The 22,334-nt window shown below is 39.9% G+C and overlaps 2 protein-coding genes across 2 annotated transcripts; both read left to right on the top strand.

Annotated features, from left to right (window-relative positions):
- Positions 1–4,312: 4,312 nt before the first annotated feature.
- On the top strand, positions 4,313–10,326 carry tmem147 (transmembrane protein 147). Its single transcript, XM_028580563.1, has 8 exons — positions 4,313–4,402; positions 4,977–5,079; positions 5,368–5,437; positions 6,275–6,340; positions 6,467–6,603; positions 6,694–6,778; positions 7,181–7,302; positions 9,464–10,326. Exons 2-8 carry the CDS (start codon positions 5,003–5,005, stop codon positions 9,582–9,584), a joined length of 678 nt encoding a protein of 225 aa, XP_028436364.1. The 5' UTR covers positions 4,313–4,402; positions 4,977–5,002; the 3' UTR covers positions 9,585–10,326.
- Positions 10,327–17,371: 7,045 nt separating this feature from the next.
- Positions 17,372–21,960, top strand: LOC114557276 (sulfotransferase family cytosolic 2B member 1). The gene is made up of 6 exons (XM_028580688.1): positions 17,372–17,618; positions 19,490–19,698; positions 19,804–19,930; positions 20,573–20,667; positions 20,893–21,073; positions 21,361–21,960. Exons 1-6 carry the CDS (start codon positions 17,483–17,485, stop codon positions 21,474–21,476), a joined length of 864 nt encoding a protein of 287 aa, XP_028436489.1. The 5' UTR covers positions 17,372–17,482; the 3' UTR covers positions 21,477–21,960.
- The last annotated feature ends 374 nt before the right edge of the window (positions 21,961–22,334 follow it).

Raw genomic sequence — 22,334 nt, 5'->3', positions numbered from 1 at the left:
GCGACCAGAGGCATACACCTCTACGTATGTGCGCCTGCTCTACCAACTGAGCTAACCCGGCCACACAGCGATACTTTTTTAATTGAAAGAATTTAAGTATGTTGTTTGAACGCATGACATCATGCTGAAACCAAAGTAAGATTAGCCAGATGGACAGAGGTCAGCACAAGGATGTGGACATCAGCGTATGTTGACTAAAAAGATTCAAATCAAGTCATTTGCCTGCAGCCTCATTTCCCCAAAATGCATGGAGACTGGACAGTTTTGAATTTTAGAACATTTGAATTACGCTTACAGATCCAGAGAAACAGAGCCTTTCACTGCACCACACATGACTGCATTTGGGTCCACTTTGTTTTAAAAACAATTTCCTCATCATTTGTTTTTAAGTACCCCATGCATTGACATGAGGAGCAAATTGAAGCCAAGCCAACAGTGTGGTTCTTTGTGATTATTTTTACCACTCCACATTTTGAGTGTTTACTATTTATGTGTCTTTATAAGCTGTAATACAGCATGCTAGTCAGTAGATTAGATCCAATGACTTCTGGTTGTCTCTTATTTGCATGGAAATTTTGATGAGCAAAAAACAAAAAAGGCTGAGAAGAATGATGTGGATGTATTTTAAATACCTTTTAAAAATAATAAATAGAATTCATTTAATAATTATTTCTTTTTCATGTATAACATTAGCTAAGCCACTCACCAACCTTATCCTATTACCCTTGGTTGTGAACATAGAATGTACATTAATTATTATTAATATTAACAGTCTATGGTTGTAAATCACTGCTCTAAGCTAAGCAAAGGGCCGCAGGTTGGAACCGAACCTGCGATCTCTGCGGCAACTGAGCCTCTGTACATTGGGCGCATGCTCAACCAGGTGAGCTACCGTGGTGCCCCAATTTAAAGTTTAATAATACAATAAAGATGCTGTAATGGTTAACACCATGTGGATTGTAACACTGGACTGGTGTGGAGAGGTTACAGTGGTCAGTGAATCTACCGAGGTGTGTCTATGGGTGGGTTGGTCTATGTGGGAGTGGTCAGGTATGTAGTTGCTATAAGAGCAGAATGATAGCTCCTCACCAGCCACTGACCACACCAAGTGCACTTGGTTATAAGGGTTCTGCAAACAGACCCATCTTTAACTTGACGTGAAGACAGGACCAGTCATGGGAAACAAGAGAAGCTCTGAGCTCATGCTCTTCTGCCTGTTTTTTGCTGCTCTTTGCCTCAAGGCATTTACCACAGGGATAACAATTTACTGTCCATCTCAGAAGTTGAACTGGACAGATGCGAGACTGTACTGCCAGAGGAACCACATTGACTTGGTAACTTGGAACGTAGTGAACACATCCCAGCTGGCTAAGTTTTTGGTGGGCATTAAGGTCCAACAAGCCTGGATCGGTCTACTCAGAGACCCTGAAAATGCCACAGTCTGGAAGTGGATAAATGTAAAGTGAGTAGCCTACCTTGTTTGAAAATGATCTTTATGTTGATTTCATTATTGTGAAATTAAGGTAAAATGAATTTCTAAGCGAGATATATATTTGTTTCAGAAGTGGAACGGGGATTTCAGGAGACGACCTCTCACAGAGCAGCTACTGGGCCCATGGAGAGCCCAGCAGTAACTGTGCATTTGTGAAAGAGGATTTAAAGTGGCACAGTGTGACGTGTTCAGATGCACATGATTTCTACTGCTCAGAAAAGGAAAACACTTACTATCACAACAATAGCCTTAACTGGCACAACGCTTCTCAGTACTGTAAGAATGAAAGTGATGGTGACCTAGCCACCATCACCATAACAAACACTGATGAATTAAAGAAACCTGGCTTGATCGGACTGTACCGACAGGCTGGTGAGACCTGGAGCTGGATCGGACAACAGACATCTGACTACAGAAACTGGGCCCACGGAGAGCCACTCACCGCTGACTGTGGCTCTTTTTATCTTGAAAATGTAACATGGCACAGCAGCAAGTGCTCCGACAAGCTTAGCTTTGTCTGCTATGATGACGACATGGTGGTGGTGAATGAGAACAAGACATGGGAGGGTGCCCTGAGGCACTGCAGGGGCATGGGAACCCAGTGTGAGGACTCCTTGAAGCCCTGCACATACCTCTATGACCTCCTGAGCCTGAACGTCTTGTCTAACTATGTCATCGACAGGATCTACAGAGCCACGACCGATGAGGTTTGAGAATGGGTGGCAGGGGTTAACACATTAGAAAAAAACAGAGGTCATTTTCACTTAACAGTGGCCTGAAACAAATCAAGTTGTTTTCCAAATGATGCTGGCTTGTAACACTTTAATGTGAAAACTTTTGTCAGGTTGCATATTGCGAGGAGTTCAACCAAACAGGGATTTCCCCTTATCTGATAGTTTATTTTAATCATTTTTTGAGGCCTGCAGAAAGAAAAAAGAAAAACATCAAATATTCCTCAAAAAACACAATCACAACACAATCTTTTTAATAATTTTACATAATCCCCCAGATTTATCTTGCAGCCCCTTGTGGAAATCATTGAGACAGAATATGGTAGACAGATCGAATAAGAATTAAACTTTCAAAGCCTTAAAAAAAATGTCAAGGTGCAATACATTTAAAGACAGAATTAAGAAATAGAAATATGAATTGGTATGTGTTGTTTGTTTGTTTGAAATGTAAAGGCTCTTTTTAAAACTACAGCTTCCTCAAGTAACCATGCATAAGTGGTGAATGAAAGCAGTCACAACCTTTTTTACAACGGGGACTCAAAACTTACTTTGTGTTTCTCAGGTTTGGACAGGCCTGCGCTTCCTGGGAGGGGAGTGGTGGTGGGCGGATGGAGAACAGCTGGGAGACCAGGGGATGCTGCCTGACTGTCTGTCCCAGAGGAAACACTGTGGGACCCTGTCCAAATACGACACAAAGAACTGGATCACCAGGGACTGCTCAGAAAGAAGAAACTTTGTCTGTTACAAAGTAAACGTCTAATAGTGATCTAATAGTAGCTAATAATACAAAGTCAGAGCATGTTTAGGTTTTAGAACTTTTCAATTCTCCATTGTTAAAGCCTTGTTTTGTCTGTAGCGGTACACATTGAGTTCTCTCTATTACAAGGTAGCCTACTATATTCTTTAGTAATCATCTTTTGTTGAAAATAGAAGATTAAGTACTCAGATATGTATATTTCCTGATTTGTTATTTGCAAGAGAGTGAGAAAGATTATAACAACACAAAGAGTGAGAATGTCCTTTGACTCTCTTTTACCTTTATGAAAAAGAGATGTGTTGTGACCATAGACTGTATAAAACAGGTTGTGACAAAAAATACTTTTCCCTCTTGTTTTTGTTTTTTTGTGACCGTTAACTTGCTTGTGTAATCCTTACTGTAGAAATTAAAATGGAAAAAAAAATTCTAGTCATTAACATGAAATCATTACTTGCTCCAGCTGTATTCCTTCAGTGCTGCTGGGAGCCTATCACTTGTTACTATAAGTCCCTCAATGCTGTAAAACAAAATAAACAATCTATTGCTTCATTTATCATGTTAAGTTTAATGGGTTTTTTTTGCTTCCGAGATTTGCTTTAAATTTTGATAGAATAATAAAGCTATTGTTATTACTGAAGTTATACTAACCATATTGGTGAATTAATTGTTTAATGTGTTAACAGTACAAGTTATTTAAGGCATTTTTAAAAGGTTATCGTCAGACACCTTTCAGTTCAACAACCACCTAAAGGTAATTGCAAAAATATGTGAAAATGCAGACTTCCTCAGAAATCCTCTGTAATATAAACAATATAAAATATAAACAAACTTAATGTTTTTTGAAGAAACAAACACATTGTTATTATTTGGGTATTCATATAACCTGTACATGTAGCACCAGTTCTTTTTAACACCAGTTGATATAAAGTGCACTTTTGTGACTTTTAATGCTAGAAATATTGCTTAAATGCAAAGTTAAAAAAGAGCATGTTATTTTTTCTACTTTAAGTACTGTTTGAGTGGTTATAACATAAGCATTTTAGTTATTACAAATACAAATTGTGACCTGTGTTTTGTAGATTGATTTTCTTATCCCAACGGCAGACAGTTTTTATTCATTGCCAAAATGTTAAGCCGTTCCAACTCAATAAACAGTTAATCCCCTCCATTATTAATTATTTAGCCTATATGTTTGTTTTTGTCTATCTTACATTACCATGAGATAATTCTGTTGTTTTGAAAGCTCAGAATCTAGGCCCTATATTATTATTAATCAATTCTTGACCTAATTTTATCCATTTTATGGAACATATAGTTCCTACCCGTGATATAGTCGGAGCCATTTCGAGGTTGAGCCAAGCGAACTTCCGTTTGTCATTCAACGAGCACGGCAGTTTGCTTCTCCTCAGCTCTTCAAAGAAAGTAAGTGCTGACACTGAAAGCCTCAGTTTAACAGGTGCTGTCAGATGGCTTAAGTGGTGAATGAATAAAGACTAGTTTTATGGTTCAACTCACTCGACAGCGATAAAGTATTTTCGAGACTTGCTCGCTCGCTTCAGGAGCGTGTCTTGGCGACGGGGTTGTAGTTTAGCTAGCTAGCTAACGTTTGCTAACTGGAATGTACACATTATTCATTTCATTAATGCCTTCAACGTTACATAGCTTTGTAGCTCTTTTGATTAATTAATAAATGAAACCTGCTGAACGTTTTTCTTGGCGATGACAAACTCGTTATTGCTTTGCAAATACTATAAATTAACCTAGCATCAATGTAAAGTTAGCTCCAGTCGGCTCCAGTAGCATAAAACGTCAATGTAACATCACCCACAGCTGCTATTGACTGTGTTATTATGGTAACACTAGCTGTGTGTGTGTGTGTGTGTGTGTGTGTGTGTGTGTGTGTGTGTGTGTGTGTGTGTGTGTGTGTTTTAACATTGCCTGTATTAACAGTATGAATGTGAAGTCCTATATAATTGTTTTCTCTCTTTCTCTCCAGGGAGCTGAATTCCGTGACCAGACATCATGACCCTGTTTCACTTCGGGAACTGCTTTGCCCTCGCCTATTTCCCTTACTTTATAACATACAAGTGCAGTGGCCTGTGAGTTTCTGTTTGAATCAGGGATCTGCATCTTTACATCTTTTACATCAGTATTCCATAGTTTCTTTGTATTCCTTTGTTGTAGCAACATACTATATGCTCAGAGATTAATGCGCCAATAATCTGCTTAGTAGCGTAGGAGAGGTTTGGGAGGGGGTCCACATAATCTTCTTAGAACTGGGTAGTGTGCTCTTCACATTTCCAATTTCTGCCTTGATTGCCTTGTCTCTGTGCCTCCTTTTTCTTACAGCCCTGCCACTAACCCGTGTTTGTGTGTTTAATATTTAGCTCAGAGTACAATGCCTTCTGGAGATGTGTCCAGGCTGGAGCGACCTACCTGTTTGTCCAACTCTGTAAGGTGAGTGAGCTTTCTGGTGATTAAATTAATTTTCGTCATACGCTTAAAGGAACACGCCGACTTATTGGGAATTTAGCTTATTCACAGTAACCCCCAGAGTAAGACAAGTCGATACATACCCTTCTCATCTCCGTGCGTGCTGTAAGGCTGTCTGACGGCTCCAGCATTAGCTTAGCCCAGCACAGATCCTTCAGGTAACTGGTTCCAACTAGCCTACTGCTCCAAATTGTGACAAAAGTGACAAAATAACGCCAACATGTTCCTATTTACATGTTGTGATTTGTAGAAGTCTGGCGTGTACAAAAAAAAAACAACGTAACATGAGACACAGCCATCTTCTAACAGTAAACAAACCAGGAACTATATTCTCAAACAGGCTTGCTGCGAGCATATCACTCCGCCCAAGTACTATATTCTTCCGCCTGAGAATATAGTTCCCGGTTTGTTTACAGTTAGAAGATGGCTGTGTCTCATGTTACGTTGTTTTTTGTACACGCTGTGACTCTATAAATCACAACATGTAAATAGGAACATGTTGGCGTTATTTTGTCACTTATTTGGAGCAGTAGGATTACTGGAACCATTCACCTGCATGTTCTGTCATGGGCTGATGCTGCTGGATGCCGTCCTACAGCATTACAGCACACACGGAGATGAGCGGGGTCTATATCGACTTGTCTAACTCTGGTGGTTACGGTGAATAAGCTAAATTCCCAATAAGTCGGCGTGTTCCTTTAAGCAAGGGAGATTGCAGGACAAAGCACAAACTATGATGTCATAGGTTCCTTGTGTTTTGGAGTGTGTTAACAGGATTTGCCTATCTTTTATGTGTTTTAGATGCTGTTCCTTGCTACGTTTTTCCCCACATGGGAAGGAGGAGCTGGAGTTTATGACTTCATAGGGGTGAGTGTTGTTACTTCATTATAGTAACAGAAATCTGTTGTACAACTACCCACTAGCCAAATGCAGAGCAAGCCAGTACAATACCAGCTTGTGTAGGAGGTTGTAATGTGTGCGTTTGTTTTCCAGGAATTCATGAAGGCAACAGTGGACATGGCAGACCTGTTGGGTCTCCATCTTGTGATGTCTCGTAATGCCGGTAAAGGGGAGTACAAGATCATGGTGGCCGCCATGGGCTGGGCAACAGCAGAACTTGTGATGTCCAGGTAAGCAGTGACACTGCTGCTCATGCAGGAGATTATTGCACATATATAAACGATGAATCTCACTGTTTGTGTCCTGTAATGGCTCTTCAGGTGCCTTCCTCTGTGGGTGGGAGCCAGAGGGATCGAGTTTGACTGGAAATACATCCAGATGAGCTTTGACTCTAACATTAGTTTGGTGAGTAGCTGTCTTCTTTCTCACTACTCCACTCTGTCTGCTCATATGCTTATATGTAAGCCCCATCAAATTGTCTACAAGTCTAAGCAACAACAAAAAAAAAACCTTTCTATGATAAACATCTCCTCCACTGTAATCATGTATCTATTCACCTTCATTTTCCTCTCATCCTTCCATCTCACCTCTTTCCTCTGTTTTCAGAAGTGCTTTCACAGAAACCATAACAATAAAAATAATTAGTTGTCTGCACTTTCAGATTTTAAAATGTTTAATTCTCAATGTGTTTTTTCTCTGTCTATCCCTAGATCTTTTATATTGCCATTGTATCTGTAATGTAAATGTTTATATTATGGGACCTGAGTGTGTTTAAAAAAAAAAAAAAATTTATTTCTGTGTTTATAGGTCCATTATATCGCCATGGCAGCAGTGGTGTGGATGTTCACACGATACGACCTTCCTAAGAGCTTCAGGCTTCCTGTTACAGTGCTGCTGGCTCTCTGTGTATACAAGGCCTTCCTAATGGAGTAAGTCTGACACGCGTTCACACACGTTATATGCTCTAGGCCTACACGATTCGGGGAAAAATACGAATCACGATTTTTTAGCTTAGAATTGATATCACGATTCTCTGCCATTTTTTTTTCTCATGACATGTAAGGTTTATTGCACACATGAACCATGACGAAACAAACTGTCAGTAAAATATTTTTATATATATATTTTTTTTTTGTGGCACCTATAGCACATTGCGCATCACCACAAGCCTGTAGACATAGAGGCTTCAATGAGTAAAGAAAATAAAGTACATACTGGCCATTTAAGTACAGTAGGCTACCAAAAATAGTGACATAACACCTTGAACTAAACATGGCCCTGATACAGGCTCTATCTGAACTCCTTGAACATATTGTTAAATAATTAAAACATGTTAATGTCAACGTCAAATGCTTTCAATAAATTAATTGAAGGAGAAAAAAAAATCAGTCATTTAAAAATTAAATTGCGAACTGGGGTGAATCGAGTTTGCGATTTTATAACCATTTATTGTGCAGGCCTACTTTCAATGAATGTATTGAAGGAGAAAAAAACAATTTAAGTCATTTAAAAATTTTACCGCGAACACGGGTGAATCGAGATCGCGATTTTATAACGATTTATCGTGCAGGCCTACTACTACTACAAACCTTCAGGCATACTACAAACAGTACACAGATTTACCAAAGAGATGATACCGGTATTAAATGTAGAATACGTAGTGAGTTTCTCTTACTAAAACCCAGTGTTGGCCCCTCCTCCCCCGCTCATAGCCAGAGAGAGAACGCAGCGGTGGTCGAGCGAACTAGAGAGTGATTGAGGAGAGGGAGTGCTGAACAAGGCAGTGAAGCCGAGGAATAAAATAAATAAAATTATATTTACAGGAAGGTGCCACATTGTCAGATTATGAGTGAATGCAGAGGTTTATCCTGTCTGTGTCAGTTAGAGTTGTGCGTCGATATGAGACGCTGAGGGGCAAAGCGGCAATTGAAAACCTGCACGCTGTTATTGCCCGGGGGTTTCACACATACATGGGACCCAAAGACTCTCTGTTGACACCCACAAAGTCCCACACTCACCAAAATAAAAGAGGGCACGCTCTCTGCAGATACAGACACACCACTACACACTCTTCTAGTGGGTCAAAAGTGATTGATAGGGATTACTGTTGTATTAGTCTATACATTGTTTTTGAGGAAAGCACTGCACATTATACCTTTTTTAATCTACTCATCTAATTTTGGCCTGGAAGTGAATATGTGTATTTCCAAAAAGGTAAAGTTTTGACCATCAATGTGGTGGCTGCACATTATTTTGTGAACCACAGGATGGCACTAGTTAACAGCAACAACATGAGAAATAATAATAATTGCATAACATATGAATAGTAGGGCTGTCAAACGATTCATTTTTTTAATCGCAATGAATCGCCAAATTTCTATAGTTAATTACGATTAATCGCATGTTTTATCACATTAATAAAATTCTATTTTGCATTTCAGAACTGTTTTTAAGTTCATATTAACAATGGAAAGCAATTCTTACCAGTGTATCTTGATTGGGAATCAAATTAATGCAAAGAAAGTTACTTTATGAACTTATGATCTGTCATTATTGCACAATTCCTCCAAGTACCTAACTAAGATGTAACACTAACACTTTGCTTATACAGTACAAACAAAATGGTCCAAAACCAGATGCCACAGCAGGACATTTGTAACATTTACATTTTTCTAATGAGGAATGTAACAATTCTCCTGGACAGAAAAGGGGGTGGACAATGTCCCAAATGACAAAAACAGTAAAATAAAAATGATACAAACAACACAGTCCTAAAACAGTATACCGGTTACTAGTTGTTGAAACAGCATGTGAAAAAAAACTACAAAGTTTGCTAGGCCGTTAATCTCGCGATTTAAAAAAAATTGACGCGGTTAAAATGGGTTTGCGTTAACGCCGTTAATAATGCGTTTAACTGACAGCACTAATGAATAGTAAAATACAAGTGCAAGTAAGAGAAACTAATGCATCCACAAGTGGAAGAGATGGGAATTTCTAAAGTCTCTGACACTCTGTTGCTCTGATGGATGGTTTCAGCACTTTTGTTCTTTAACATTGTAACTTACATTGCGTTTCTCTCTGTGGCTTCAGGTTGTTTGTCCATGTCTTCCTGCTGGGCAGTTGGACAGTGTTGTTGGTGAAAGCTGTGCTGACTGGTGCCATCTCTCTCTGCTCGCTGTTCCTCTTCGTCACTCTGGTCCACAGCAACTAAGTACAACTCCGCACCCTTTGATAAGCCTGCAGCAGTCTTATTGGTCCAGACTGGACCTGGATTGTGATAGATAGAAGCTGACTCCCAATACTTTTTCAGTCTAAATATCACCAAAAACACCAAAGACTACTGAAAAGGCTTGTTGATATTGGGTAGATGGACTGGTCTGATTTCCAAACAAGGCTAAGCTACCAACTGGTAAGCTAAACTTCTTCCGGTTTGTTTTAATCAGTCTAAACGGACCATTGATGGGAAACATGTGCTGGAGCTTTGTCTGCTTTCAGTCCAAGCTGCAGGTTGAGTGGTGACATCAGGAAGCTTCCGTTATATCATTGGCTTACCTCAGCTGTGTTGGTTTTGTTAGGTGATTTTTGTACCACAAATGAATTGAGACTTTATATATAACATTATTCTTTTCTATGTGTTGTCTAATGTGTCGGCATAATGCTTAGATGAAATCGCAAAGTGAATTTATAACAAATTAATGACAGTGATAGTGCATTGATAGTCCAATGTGTGGCCACCAATTTATTAATTTATTTATATACCAGTAAATATTACAAGTAGGTAACTGTAACATGATTTTTCTAATCCGTAAAGAAATTGTATTGAAGATTTAAAGTTTAACTCAAACAGTATGAATAAACTGAGATCCACTCAGAATTATGACAACATCATGTTAAATTGTAGGCATCTGGGATTTTGACATTAAAGTAATAAATGTCTTTTTGTCTTAACTTTCTCTCTGGAGTTTTTGATTGTTTATACTTTGATGTTTAATGGCTGTCATGAATGCTGAGATGTAATATTTAAGAAAATATTTTTTTTCAAAATTTTACAGGCTCAATCCAGGGACAGATTATCTGAGCATGCATTAGGTTATTCAGCAACGGTGCACACTTGGAACACCGTGATCTGACCACTGTTGTTGCAAGTCAGGTACAGTGTATTTATTCTTATATCGGTTTGTCTCTTTTCTTTGCGTACGCACAAAACGGGGCTGAAAATGCGCGTACGCCACACGCAAAGGTTGTGATTTGTAAAACACAAACTTGACGGAAGACTGTGCGGGCCTCCACGCAAACTCTGACCCATGCGTGCGCACATTTTGGAGACAATGGGAATTGGCGACGCAGATGGTGAGGTGGTGAACTGAAGTCAGACTGCAGAAAGTAAATGTGGGAATAACTACTCGTAATATTTTCAAGTATTGATGCCTCGCACACATTTTTTCACTCCATAATCATCCACATTGTCATGAAGATTAAATCCAGTGTTATTTGCGCTTGTGCTGAGTGATAATTGTTCCATAAACACCTTGTAAAATCAAACTCAAATCTTAAATAAAAATTTGTTCTTAATATTTAATCTGCTGGCCCTGCACAAGGACTACGCTAATGGAAGAATCAGGAGAGAAAGAGGCTTCAGGGACCATGACTATGACTGCCAGGGTCATTAACATACTGATCAGCATTCATGAGGTGCTTTGCATTGACTATTTATGGTTAAAAATGGCCGTGTACAGGGCGGGATAGGAGGCGGATTTAACGTATGCACACTTGTGGGTAATCTGTGATTTATAAAGGGAAAATATAAATCTGAATTTTTTTGGCCGTACATACACTTTTAGTAAAGATCCTACGCACAGTTTTATAAATGAGACCCCTAATCTCTGTGGGCGTTGGCACTGTGATGTTTTGGGCTACTTGGTATGGCTTTGACTTATGGATGTGCATAAGAATGTTTACTCATTTTTTCTTTTGCAACCAAGAAGCTTCCACTTGCCCTCTTTGTGGTTTCTATCTGGAAGCCTGTTTCACCACTGCATTTTACATGGGCTGACTATTGGTTCTGGAGAGAATTGACAGGTGAAATGGGCTGGTACTTTCATACAATTTGCCATTACTGCCACCTGCTGGTGAGTGTGTTGCTTTTGAAATGGGCCTAATTTTATGGGAGAAAAGGGAAACATTTTGTAAAATGGTCTGAAAGTTAAAATAGATTATATTCATACAATTATAGCCACCTAGTTCATAACATGCAAATAAAACCACTGTAGATTATGCACTGTGTAAAACAGTGACAGCCTATGTTTCAAAATGATGCATCTTAAAAATTAGGCATTAAAATTGACAACTGGTCCCTGGACTTCATTTTACGAATATATCGGTCCCTTGCACAAAAAAGGTTGGGAACCCCTGCACTAGGAAATGCGTCGCAATACAGAAGCGTATCTCCAATGTCCGTTTCATGAGGCCTTAACAAAAGGCGTGCCATGTAAAACAATGTGCTGTGATAAGATGATAGTATTTTAGGATGAATTTTCCCATGACTCTCAGTCTGCCAAACTCGTTCCACAAGAAATTTAAAGGGACAGAAATGTAGTTTATCATTATATTGTATTCAGTTAGGCTATACTGTTAGTGGGTTTTAATCATACACATTTTTATCCTTCATTTATGTTTTTTGGTGGATTATTTGGTGACATTTCATCGAGTCATTAATTCAATTTTTTATTCGCTATTGTTGAATTACTACTGGACTGATATGTCTTCCTTCAATAACCTAATTGTATTACGTGTTGCATGATTGCTTTGACCTTAAAGTATAAACAAAAAAATATAAAAAGTCAAAACTCTCTCTTAAGAGTTACATCTTATGTCTTATTATCTCAGCAAACATTTGGAGCAAATGTTGATGATTTGACAAGTCTGGATTTGTGACTTCAAAGCTAGTTTAAAATCTAACTGGAACGGTTGTCAGAGCAACAAGTTAGCGGGATCATGACAATATATTTTAATGTGAACCACATACATATCTAACTATAAAGGCAGAAATCTCTCGGTGTGTAGGAAGTGAGTGTGTCCAGCTGTCAGTCAAATCACCCTTCATCCAATCTACTTCTCACTCTGCAGGTATATTAGACAACCAATGATTTGCAGTGTCAAATGTGATGCAGTTTGTGCGGTAAACACCTTCAAAACTGTTAATAATTCTTTGGACCGCTAAATAAAGAAATGAAAAAAAGAAAGATTGAAAAAAAATAACTAAGCGACCACTGTGTGCAGCTGCGAGAATGGGGCTTCACGGCTTTCAGTCAAGCATGTCGTCCACAGTGGGCAACTGGCAAGTAATACGCCTATTCTGAAATTAATACTGCTAAGTATATTTCACATTGTGTATTGATCATCTCGACTGGCTTTTCTTTCAATGGTCGGCCGTCGGCTTAGTGTGTCAGCACCTAGAGTTGACCGGGAAACGACCTGTTGTTGAAAAGCCACCGACATAGTTGACCGGGAAATATGATTGAAAATGCATCGATATATAGTTGACCGGGAAATATGATTGAAAATCCATAGATTTTTTTGTGTTGACCGGGAGATCATCGGGTGATAGACCAACATACTGTACCGGACACATCTCATTTCTGGACCCTTGGGACCCATACGATCAGGTAAGCTTGTTTATGTAATGTTCTATATGAATGAATTGTACCAAAATCAAATGCGGTTACCCCTTAACATGATGGTTAGTGTAGTAACCCATGCAGTGCTGCTGTCATTGAAATAGATTTTGTTAAACCAATGTCAAAAACTGCCAAACTTAATTTGTGCTGATGGCTATTGTGGTTCGCTTCCAACAGGTTACAATAAGTTAGGAAAACCTCAGAGTCCAGTCTTGTTTTTGTAATAGCTAACTTGAAATACATGTCTGTACCATTATACCAATTGCTAAGTAGGCAGATGTTTGGACGACAAACCAGTCAGACGTCAGAGTCCAACGAACTGTAAATAGGCTAAAGTGGACAAATAATTAAAAAAGAGAATAATAAAATGAATTTGTTTTTACCTTAAGTAGTGTGTTCACCTATCTGTAATAACAGCAGGACAGTTGCATGACTAGGGCTAAAGTCAGTTGAACAGGTGTAGATAAAGTTAAAGTCGTTTGGCACAGTGTTGGGTATGAGATGATCAGATATATCTGCTACAATCTCAGAAAGGTCATGTTGAGTATAAGGGGATTTTTCAGTCTAGATAGAAAGGTTAAGTTGTGGACATTGATGAAAAATTACTGCATGAAAGAAGTGACTCAGACGTGTGCACCCAGATGTGTCATGATTTTCCTGAGAAATATAAAATGAAAAATTAATATGAAAATTAATATTATTGAGTTACAGGAAATGAATGATTCCCTTTGTGAATCATTAAATCAATTATCAAAAGATAATTTGGAAATACAAGGCAATATTTTGCAACAACTTGAAACAGAGACAGGAAATCAAGTGTTTTTGCTCATGTGGAGTTTTGTGTTGTTGATTTGTTTAATAGTTTTGTTGGAAATACTGGTTAAGTCGGTAGACTAAAATGTCTTTGTCTTCTACATCATCAGTTGTGGGGTGGTCATATCTGTTAGAGTAATAACAGATAAAATAACCCTGTAATAAGGAATTTTTACAGGGTTTTTGCAAAGTTTTTCCTAGAAAGAAACTACGCCTTAAGACCGGGACACACCAGGCCGATAATCGGCCGTTCCATTGGACAGTCTGGCGAGGTCAGTGACTCGAGTTTGTTCGGTGTGTCCCGTGCCGTCGTCAGTCTGGGGGGCTGTCGGCATTCATTTTGACCGACCTGACATGTTCAGTCGGAGGCAGGGCAGTCGGGACTCACCCGGAAATGGGGAGCGGAATGAGCGTGACTACAGTCTCTCAAAATCTGACGAAAATCTTTTTAACTGACCTTTGTTGAGCTGAAATGAAGACAGATTCAGCAACCGCATGGCCTATTTCTCGCTTAAAATGTTTTCAGAAACACGTTTCAGTGAACTATTTTAGTACAATATGAGATCGTATTCTGAACATGTGACGCGTTCGTCCAATCAGCTGCCGGTTTTCATTTCTTGGGCAACAATACAGAGTAGCGCTGCCTGCTGCTATCGAGACGTATTATATTTCTCAAGTCGGTGTCGCCTCAGTGTGTTCCGAGGCAGTTTTTTGGACCTCAGGGACCCGACTGATCATTTCCGCTGGCTTTTCTGTCAACGGTCAGCCGTCTGGCTGGTGTGTCCCGGCTATTATTGTGACGACAATATTGTAAGAAAAGAAGTACACTTCAACTACACCAAAGATGGGTAGTAAGCAGAGTAAACCACATTGTTGACCTGATGACAAAGAAATACGGCTAAGATTGTCTTGACTGTCTGACCGAATAGTCTACCTTTTTGGATTTCCTGAGAATGGGTCACTGAGTAAAATAAAATTTAAAATGTTACGACAAGATTTAGAGGGAAAAGAAAGGATAGTTAAGAAGAAACAAAAAGAGAGCGAAAACCAATGATGAAACAGTTAGCAAAAGGTGACAGTAGTGATTCAGGGAAAGAATGCAAAAACACACATACACCCACCTCCTCATCAGCTCCACAACCTAACCAAAGCCCATATTTCCAGTTCTTTACAAGCCATGAAGATGAGCTGGAAATGGGGGGACGACGACGAAAACCTTGTTCGAAGGGTCTGTTTGCATGTTACAACTGCAACATATGGAGCATGGACCCGGAAAAGGCCGCGATCACGAAGGACGTGGTCGAGCCAGAGGAGGACAAGGCGGGTACCGTGGACAAAATGATGAGCCCTACGACCCAGACCAGTGTTTGTACTGCAAGGACTTTGGACATTGGGTACGTAACTGCCCGAAGAAATAGCAAAACCACCTCAGACGGAGAACAACACTTATCCCTCTGATTGACTGAGTCCAAAACCTGATGAGGAAGGTACTGCAACCACACTTATGGGGTAATCACATTCGAGGCCGGGAAAACTATGACAATTTAGAAACCAGACTCAGCATACACAGAAGCCCTTTTAACCATACTTGCACCCAGGGAAACTGCAATCCGGTGTTCATCTCATTGGAAACTCCAAAACCAACTGATGCTTGTGTTTATACGCTAGGTGCTTGGGTTTCAGACACCGATCCAATAGCTAAAATCCAATTCAAGGTAACTCCACCAGTTAAAGCAACCACAGCTAGAGAAGAACTCCAGAGCCATACTTAGACTTTGTTATCCTTCCAAAATTTGCAATCATTGCGCATATTGCCTGACCCAGACTCTGACCACTCTACAGGCCATTCAGGTAATCTTTGGTATCGATCCTTGATGCTGTTCGCCAGAAGAGCAGGCATCAATTCCTCCTGCTACATGTGCTCTATGTCTCCATCTGCCTTACAGGTGCTGGTCATCCATCCATCCATCTTCGTCCGCTTATCCGGTATCGGGTCGCGGGGGGAGCAGCTCCAGCTGGGGACCCCAAACTTCCCTTTCCCGAGCAACATTAACCAGCTCCGACTGGGGGATTCCGAGGCGTTCCCAGGCCAGGTTGGAGATATAATCCCTCCACCTAGTCCTGGGTCTTCCCCGAGGCCTCCTCCCAGCTGGACGTGCCTGGAACACCTCCCTAGGGAGGCGCCCAGGGGGCATCCTTACCAGATGCCCAAACCACCTCAACTGGCTCCTTTTGACGCAAAGGAGCAGCGGCTCTACTCTGAGCTCCTCACGGATGACTGAGCTTCTCACCCTATCTCTAAGGGAGACGCCAGCCACCCTCCTGAGGAAACCCATTTCAGCCGCTTGTACCCTGGATCTCGTTCTTTCGGTCATGACCCAGTGTTACAGCCCTTGGGTCCAAAAACGAGAGTCCTTCATGACCATAGGTGAGGGTAGGAACGAAAACTGACCGGTAGATCGAGAGCTTTGCCTTCTGGCTCAGCTCTCTTTTCGTCACAACGGTGCAATAAATTGAATGTAATACCGCACCTGCCGATTCTCCGACCAATCTCCCGCTCCATTGTCCCCTCACTCGCGAACAAAACCCCAAGGTACTTGAACTCCTTCACTTGGGGTAAGGACTCATTCCCTACATGGAGTAGGCACTCCATCGGTTTCCTGCTGAGAACCATGGCCTCAGATTTAGAGGTGCTGATCCTCATCCCAACTGCTTCACTCTCGGCTGCAAACCGATCTCGTGAGTGCTGAAGGTCACAGGCCGATGATGCCATAGGACCACATCATCTGCAAAGAGCAGCAATGAGATCCCCAGCCCACCGAACTGCAACCCCTCTCCACCCCGACTACGCCTCGATATCCTGTCCATAAATGTTACAAACAGGATTGGTGACAAAGCGCAGCCCTGGCGGAGGCCAACCCTCACCTGAAACGAGTCTGACTTACTGCCGAGAACCCGGACACAGCTCTCGCTTTGGTTTTACAGAGATTGGATGGCCCTGAGAAGAGACCCCCTCACCCCATACTCCCGCAGCACCTCCCACAGTATCTCCCGGGGGACCCGGTCATATGCCTTTTCCAGATCCACAAAACACATGTAGACCGGTTGGGCATACTCCCAGGCTCCCTCCAGGATCCTTGCGAGAGTAAAGATCTGGTCCGTTGTTCCACGATAACACTTTATAACACTGATAAGCATTTTGATTGGCACTGCAGTAGTCACTCCAAAAGCAGGAGCTCATCTGATATATTTTCCAGTATTGCATTTCTTTCTTTTTTACTATAGATTTTCCATGACAAACAGAAAGGACAAACAGAGACAGTACAAGGACATAGCTAACAAATTATTGACAGGACAAACAAACAACCAGTCTGATCAGACCAGTCTTTTAAACCCAGCCCTCATCTCAGAAGGTGGTTCCACCCCTTAATTACAAAATCGCTTATGATTTTCAGGACAGAGTTCCCATTCATAAAAGGAACAGAAATTTGACTATAGGTAGCCAGAGAAACTACTAGAATACTTCAGAGAGAGAAGAAGGAATAACGTGTAGGCTACCAGACCAACAGGCCACCACTCGCCTGCAGATCTTTAAACCCCTGACCCAGGCACAATCATTATGTCCTCAACCAAGTACATTCAGTACCATGACATTTTTCTGTCCTTTGGCTCTCACAGCAAGGAGAGCTTGGAGTACGCCCAAAATTTCTCTGTAGAAGACACCGATGTATTTGCTGTGACTTACCCCAAGTCAGGTACAGTACAATGTATTTATTCTCGTATCTGTTTGTTGTCTCTTTTGAGCTGTTTTTTAATGTGTCAATATTAGCACCCTTGTAATCTATAGGCTTTCTTTCTTACCCATATCAGCACTGATCAGATGGAAGAAATACTTATTCTCTTTTTTGTAAATAAAATAATGGTTCACAAAGCCTACAGTGAAATATGCAAGTTAAAGGCTTTTAATTAACCTCTCCATATTTGTATTAGAGACACTGTTATTAGTGTTTCCATCCTTGACAATCACAGACAGAAATCAGGTTAAATAGGTTAGGCTTTAGGGTGCTTTCACAGATGTGTGTTTAAGCTGTCTTTTTAATGTGTCAATATTGACACCCTTGGGGCTTTCTTTCTTACCCATTTGCAGCGATCAGGAAGAAATACTGTACTAGCTTCAAGACGCTCTCGGAAAGTTTTAAAAAATCATATTGTTTGAGTAAAAATGGTAATCGTGACATTGGAATCACTAGTATAGCACTTTCTTGGTTCATGTCCAACTGAGGAACTGTTGTGAATTTCTCTATTTACGATGTACTTAATTTAATAAATTATTCAAGGAGACCAAGATGGTGATATAATATCATTTAAAACAAAAGCTCCTGAGTTCCCCTCGCAGAGTATCACTAAAGACATTCTAAAAGCATGCAGTACTTTATACATTAGGGATGGACTTAATCTCACAGCATAGTACTATGGAGGAAATATTTATTCATAATTCAAATTGTAAGTCCAAAGAGAAAACGAAGTGAGATCAAATTAAAAATATTATTATTTTACTACTCTACTTGGGAAAATCATACCATAATTAAATTTAAAAAAGGAAACTGAAAAAGCAAAGTTGAAATGTAAAATGATAATTTGAAAATGTATTGTTCAATGTAAAAAGTCAAATTTAAAATGCAAAGCTTAAATATAAATGCTTAAACTGAAATCTTTGAAATCTTGTTTTGAATGACAGAAACATCAAATATGAAACTCAAAATGTGAAATGGAAAAGCTTAAATAGAAATACTAAAATAATTTTCAATTTATCTTTTGAATTTTACGTTAAGTAACTGCCTTTTGACATTTTAAGATTCACCATTGCTATTTCTATTTAACATTAAGGCTTCTAAATTTGAAGTGACACTTGTCAATTCAAATGAGGAGGCGTGGTCCAACGCACACACCCTGAGACCCCGACCAGGCGGGGGAGAAGCAAACATTACCTGGTAGTCTGGGATAGTTTTTAGTCCAGCCCACATGTTTCTGGTGTATAATAGCTCTCCAGATTCAGTAATAGTCTGTTTTTCCCATATTTGAAATCTGTATACTTTGCTGCATGGAAGGGTTAATGTTACTGTTAATAATGAGTATTACACACATTGTCCAGAGAGCAGGTTTAAAAACTTTGTGAACTAGTAAATTCATTCTAGGTAATCCTTTATCAAAGTGAAATATGGTGCAGATGCTGCACAGAGACTTTGTAAGTAGTATTAACTCTTTTTACTCAATGCAGAAAAATTTTCATATTTTGGAAACTGAAAATGATCAAAACAGTTCTGTGTTTAATAGATGTTTAATGGTTTCATTTCAGATGTACTTGTAGTCCTTTATATTGTTGGGATGTCTAATTTATAATAAAACATTGTCTTTTATAAACTTATGTTTGTGTTATGTGTGCAAAAATCTTTATTTGTATTTTTTTAAGTAACTAGTAACTAAAGCTGTCAGATTGATGTGGTGGAGTGAAAAGTAAAATATTTCTCTCTGAGATGTAGCGGAGTAGAAGTAGAAAGTGGCATGAAAAGTTCAGTAGAGTAAATGTGTGTAGTACATTCCACCACTGTTTTATTCTTTTCTGCAGGTACAGTCTGGATGCAGGAGATCCTCCCACTGGTGCTGAATGGGGGGGATCTGACACCGATCCAAACCCTTCCTAACTGGGACAGGGTCCCCTGGCTGGAGCAGAAAAGATTAGCATTGGTTGTGGATCAGTTGGCATCTCCACGGGCGCTGGTCACACATTTTCCTTACCGCCTCATGCCCCCTTCCTTCCACACCTCCAAAGCCAAGGTGGGTGGAGGCTTTGTGTAATATTCCCGTGGTCTCATTCCATAATTAATATGACACATTTACCCTGTTATGGTATTGAATTAGTCCGTCGTGTCTCTGCCACAGGTGATCTATGTCATGAGGAACCCTAAGGACGTCATGGTGTCTTCATATTTCTTCCATCAGATGGCCGAATTCCTCGAGGATCCAGGAACCTTTGATGAATTCATGGATAAATTCCTTGAGGGCAGAGGTCAGAGGTCTCATCCCACATAAAGAGTTTACTCTGAAAAAAGTATGAACAGCAGTAGAGAGGTTCAGCATTTTGGTGTATTGCCATGTGAACCAATCGTCACATGGCTCAGACAGAGGACTCGAATGCACGACTCGGCAGCAGTGGTTCAGATGTAAAAGGCTTTTATTGTACAAAGAGTAAAAAACACAGACGAAGGTTTCCAAATTTCAAGGCAGAGTCCAAGTCGAAACACAGGCAATGGTCAGAACTACACACTGGAAACTAAACCCTGGGAACAAAGGCTGGACCGCTAGGCTCAGAGGTACTAAGACGAAGTGGCAAATGACAATGACATAGGGTGAGTATTCATACACAGGGGAGACAATGGGACACAGGTGGAAAGCATTAGGAGGGGGCAGGTAATCACACATGTGGGAAGGCAGAAAAAACATAAGACAAGTGATCTGCAACAGAGTTTCAAAATAAAACAGGAAGTGTACACTGAATGCGAGAAACAAAACAAAAACATGACCTATGCAAGGGAGCTGGATGTGATTTTGGATTTTGAAAGACAAAGTCATCTTTGTATGTCATTTCTGCTGAAGTAGCACAGTGGTTGTTTGCATTTATACTGGGGTCTGTTGTCTGTGTTGTCTGCAGTGACATTTGGAAAATGGACAGACCATGTGAAGGGCTGGAGAAACACAGAGCTGGGAGACAGAATAATGTACATCACATATGAAGAAATGGCTAAGGTAATGTAGTATCTGAAGAGCCTAAAGCTCTTCATAAAGCTCAAATCTGCTGAGAAATCATTAGCATTGTGAGACTCTGACCTCAAAGGGACTCAGACCTTTCCTTGCCAACTCACAACCGTTGTGTAAGCAACACACCAATAACACAGAATGTACATTATAAGATAAAGGCAAACTGTTGCCTCACATAAATGAAAGAACATGTGTCCATTTGACCCTCTTTAGGACCTCCCTGCAGCTGTCAGGCGTTTCTCAGATTTTCTGGGCCGTAATCTGAGTGAAGAAGTCATTCAGAAGATAGCAGAACATTGCTCCTTCAAGACCATGAAGACCAACAAAATGTCCAACTTTAGCCTGGTCCCTAAGGAGTACATGAACCCCGACAAATCTCCCTTCTTCAGGAAAGGTGAGGCTCAGTATCGTGTGTCCATCCTCACTTCCTCTGCTTTTGTCAGTTTGCCTTGAATTGCATTTAATAATGGTCTTAGTGGATTGAAGCTGATCAGGTAATTTTAGTACAACATGAGTGTTTGAAATTGGGTTATTAGGAGTGCGATACATTAATATAGATTTTCAGTCTCCATAAATATGTCTGACTGTATTTTTAGATTTCTACTAAACAGTTGAATTCCTTTCACATCAGAGAATTGTTGCGCTCATGTGACTGTCTTGGTGTGTGTGTTTTCATATTAGGTGTTGCCGGAGACTGGGAAAACCATTTTAGCTCAGAGCAACTGGCCAGATTCACATCGGCCATTCGCAAAGAGCTGGAGGGTGGGAGCTTCTCTCTGCCATGGAGCATGGATTGACCATCAACCAAAGCAAAGAGAAAGGGAAAGAGTTGTAGAAATGAGATCAAGTGGGAAATCGGTGATAACTAGGCCAAAATTTACTTTTGGTTTTAATACTAGGCATATGACTAAAAGCATTTTATTGATTTTAAAAACACTAAACACATTTTATGCTTCATTGATGTTTTTTGGTAGATTATTTTGTGATATTTCATTGAGTGATTAATTAAACTTTTAATTCACTATTTTTGAATTACTACTGCCCTGATATGTATTCCTTGAGTATCTTACGTGTATTACTTATTGCATGCTTGCTTTGGCCTTAAAGTATATACTAAAGGAAAAGTCATGTATACTTGGTCATCTTTTTCTTTAAGGGATACGTCTGTAGAGCCCTGTTCTTTGTAGGTAGATAATCGAGTTATTCAGATTAGAATGTTGATGATTTGACACAAATCTGGATTTGTAATTCTTCTAAGCCGGTTAAAAATCCATGTGGAACTGAGAGCAACATGTCTGGATTCAGGATTTTAGATGAAAACATGCTGGTTATTGAAAAATAATTAGTATCTCTTAGTATAATTATCATAAAGTTTTCATAATAAAGAGTTATAATATATAAAATACATTCACTCATAAAGATACCAGGACATGGATGGACAGAATCTGGAAGTCTGAGTGGTGCTGCGGTTAAAAATAGTCTGTTGCTGGTTTTTATGCCAAATTAAAATATAAAAATTCCTTATTAGAGATCTGGAAAAAAAACACACCTCACTAAGACAATGTTACTAGGATCAGCCCAACAGTCTTAAAGTTTAAATATTATAAAGCAATAGCCCACACAGCAAATGTGTCAATGATTGCATCTCCCAATCA

Source organism: Perca flavescens, chromosome 6, assembly GCF_004354835.1.
Source record: "Perca flavescens isolate YP-PL-M2 chromosome 6, PFLA_1.0, whole genome shotgun sequence".
Lineage (NCBI taxonomy): Eukaryota > Metazoa > Chordata > Actinopteri > Perciformes > Percidae > Perca > Perca flavescens.
This window is presented reverse-complemented; position numbering and strand designations above follow the sequence as displayed.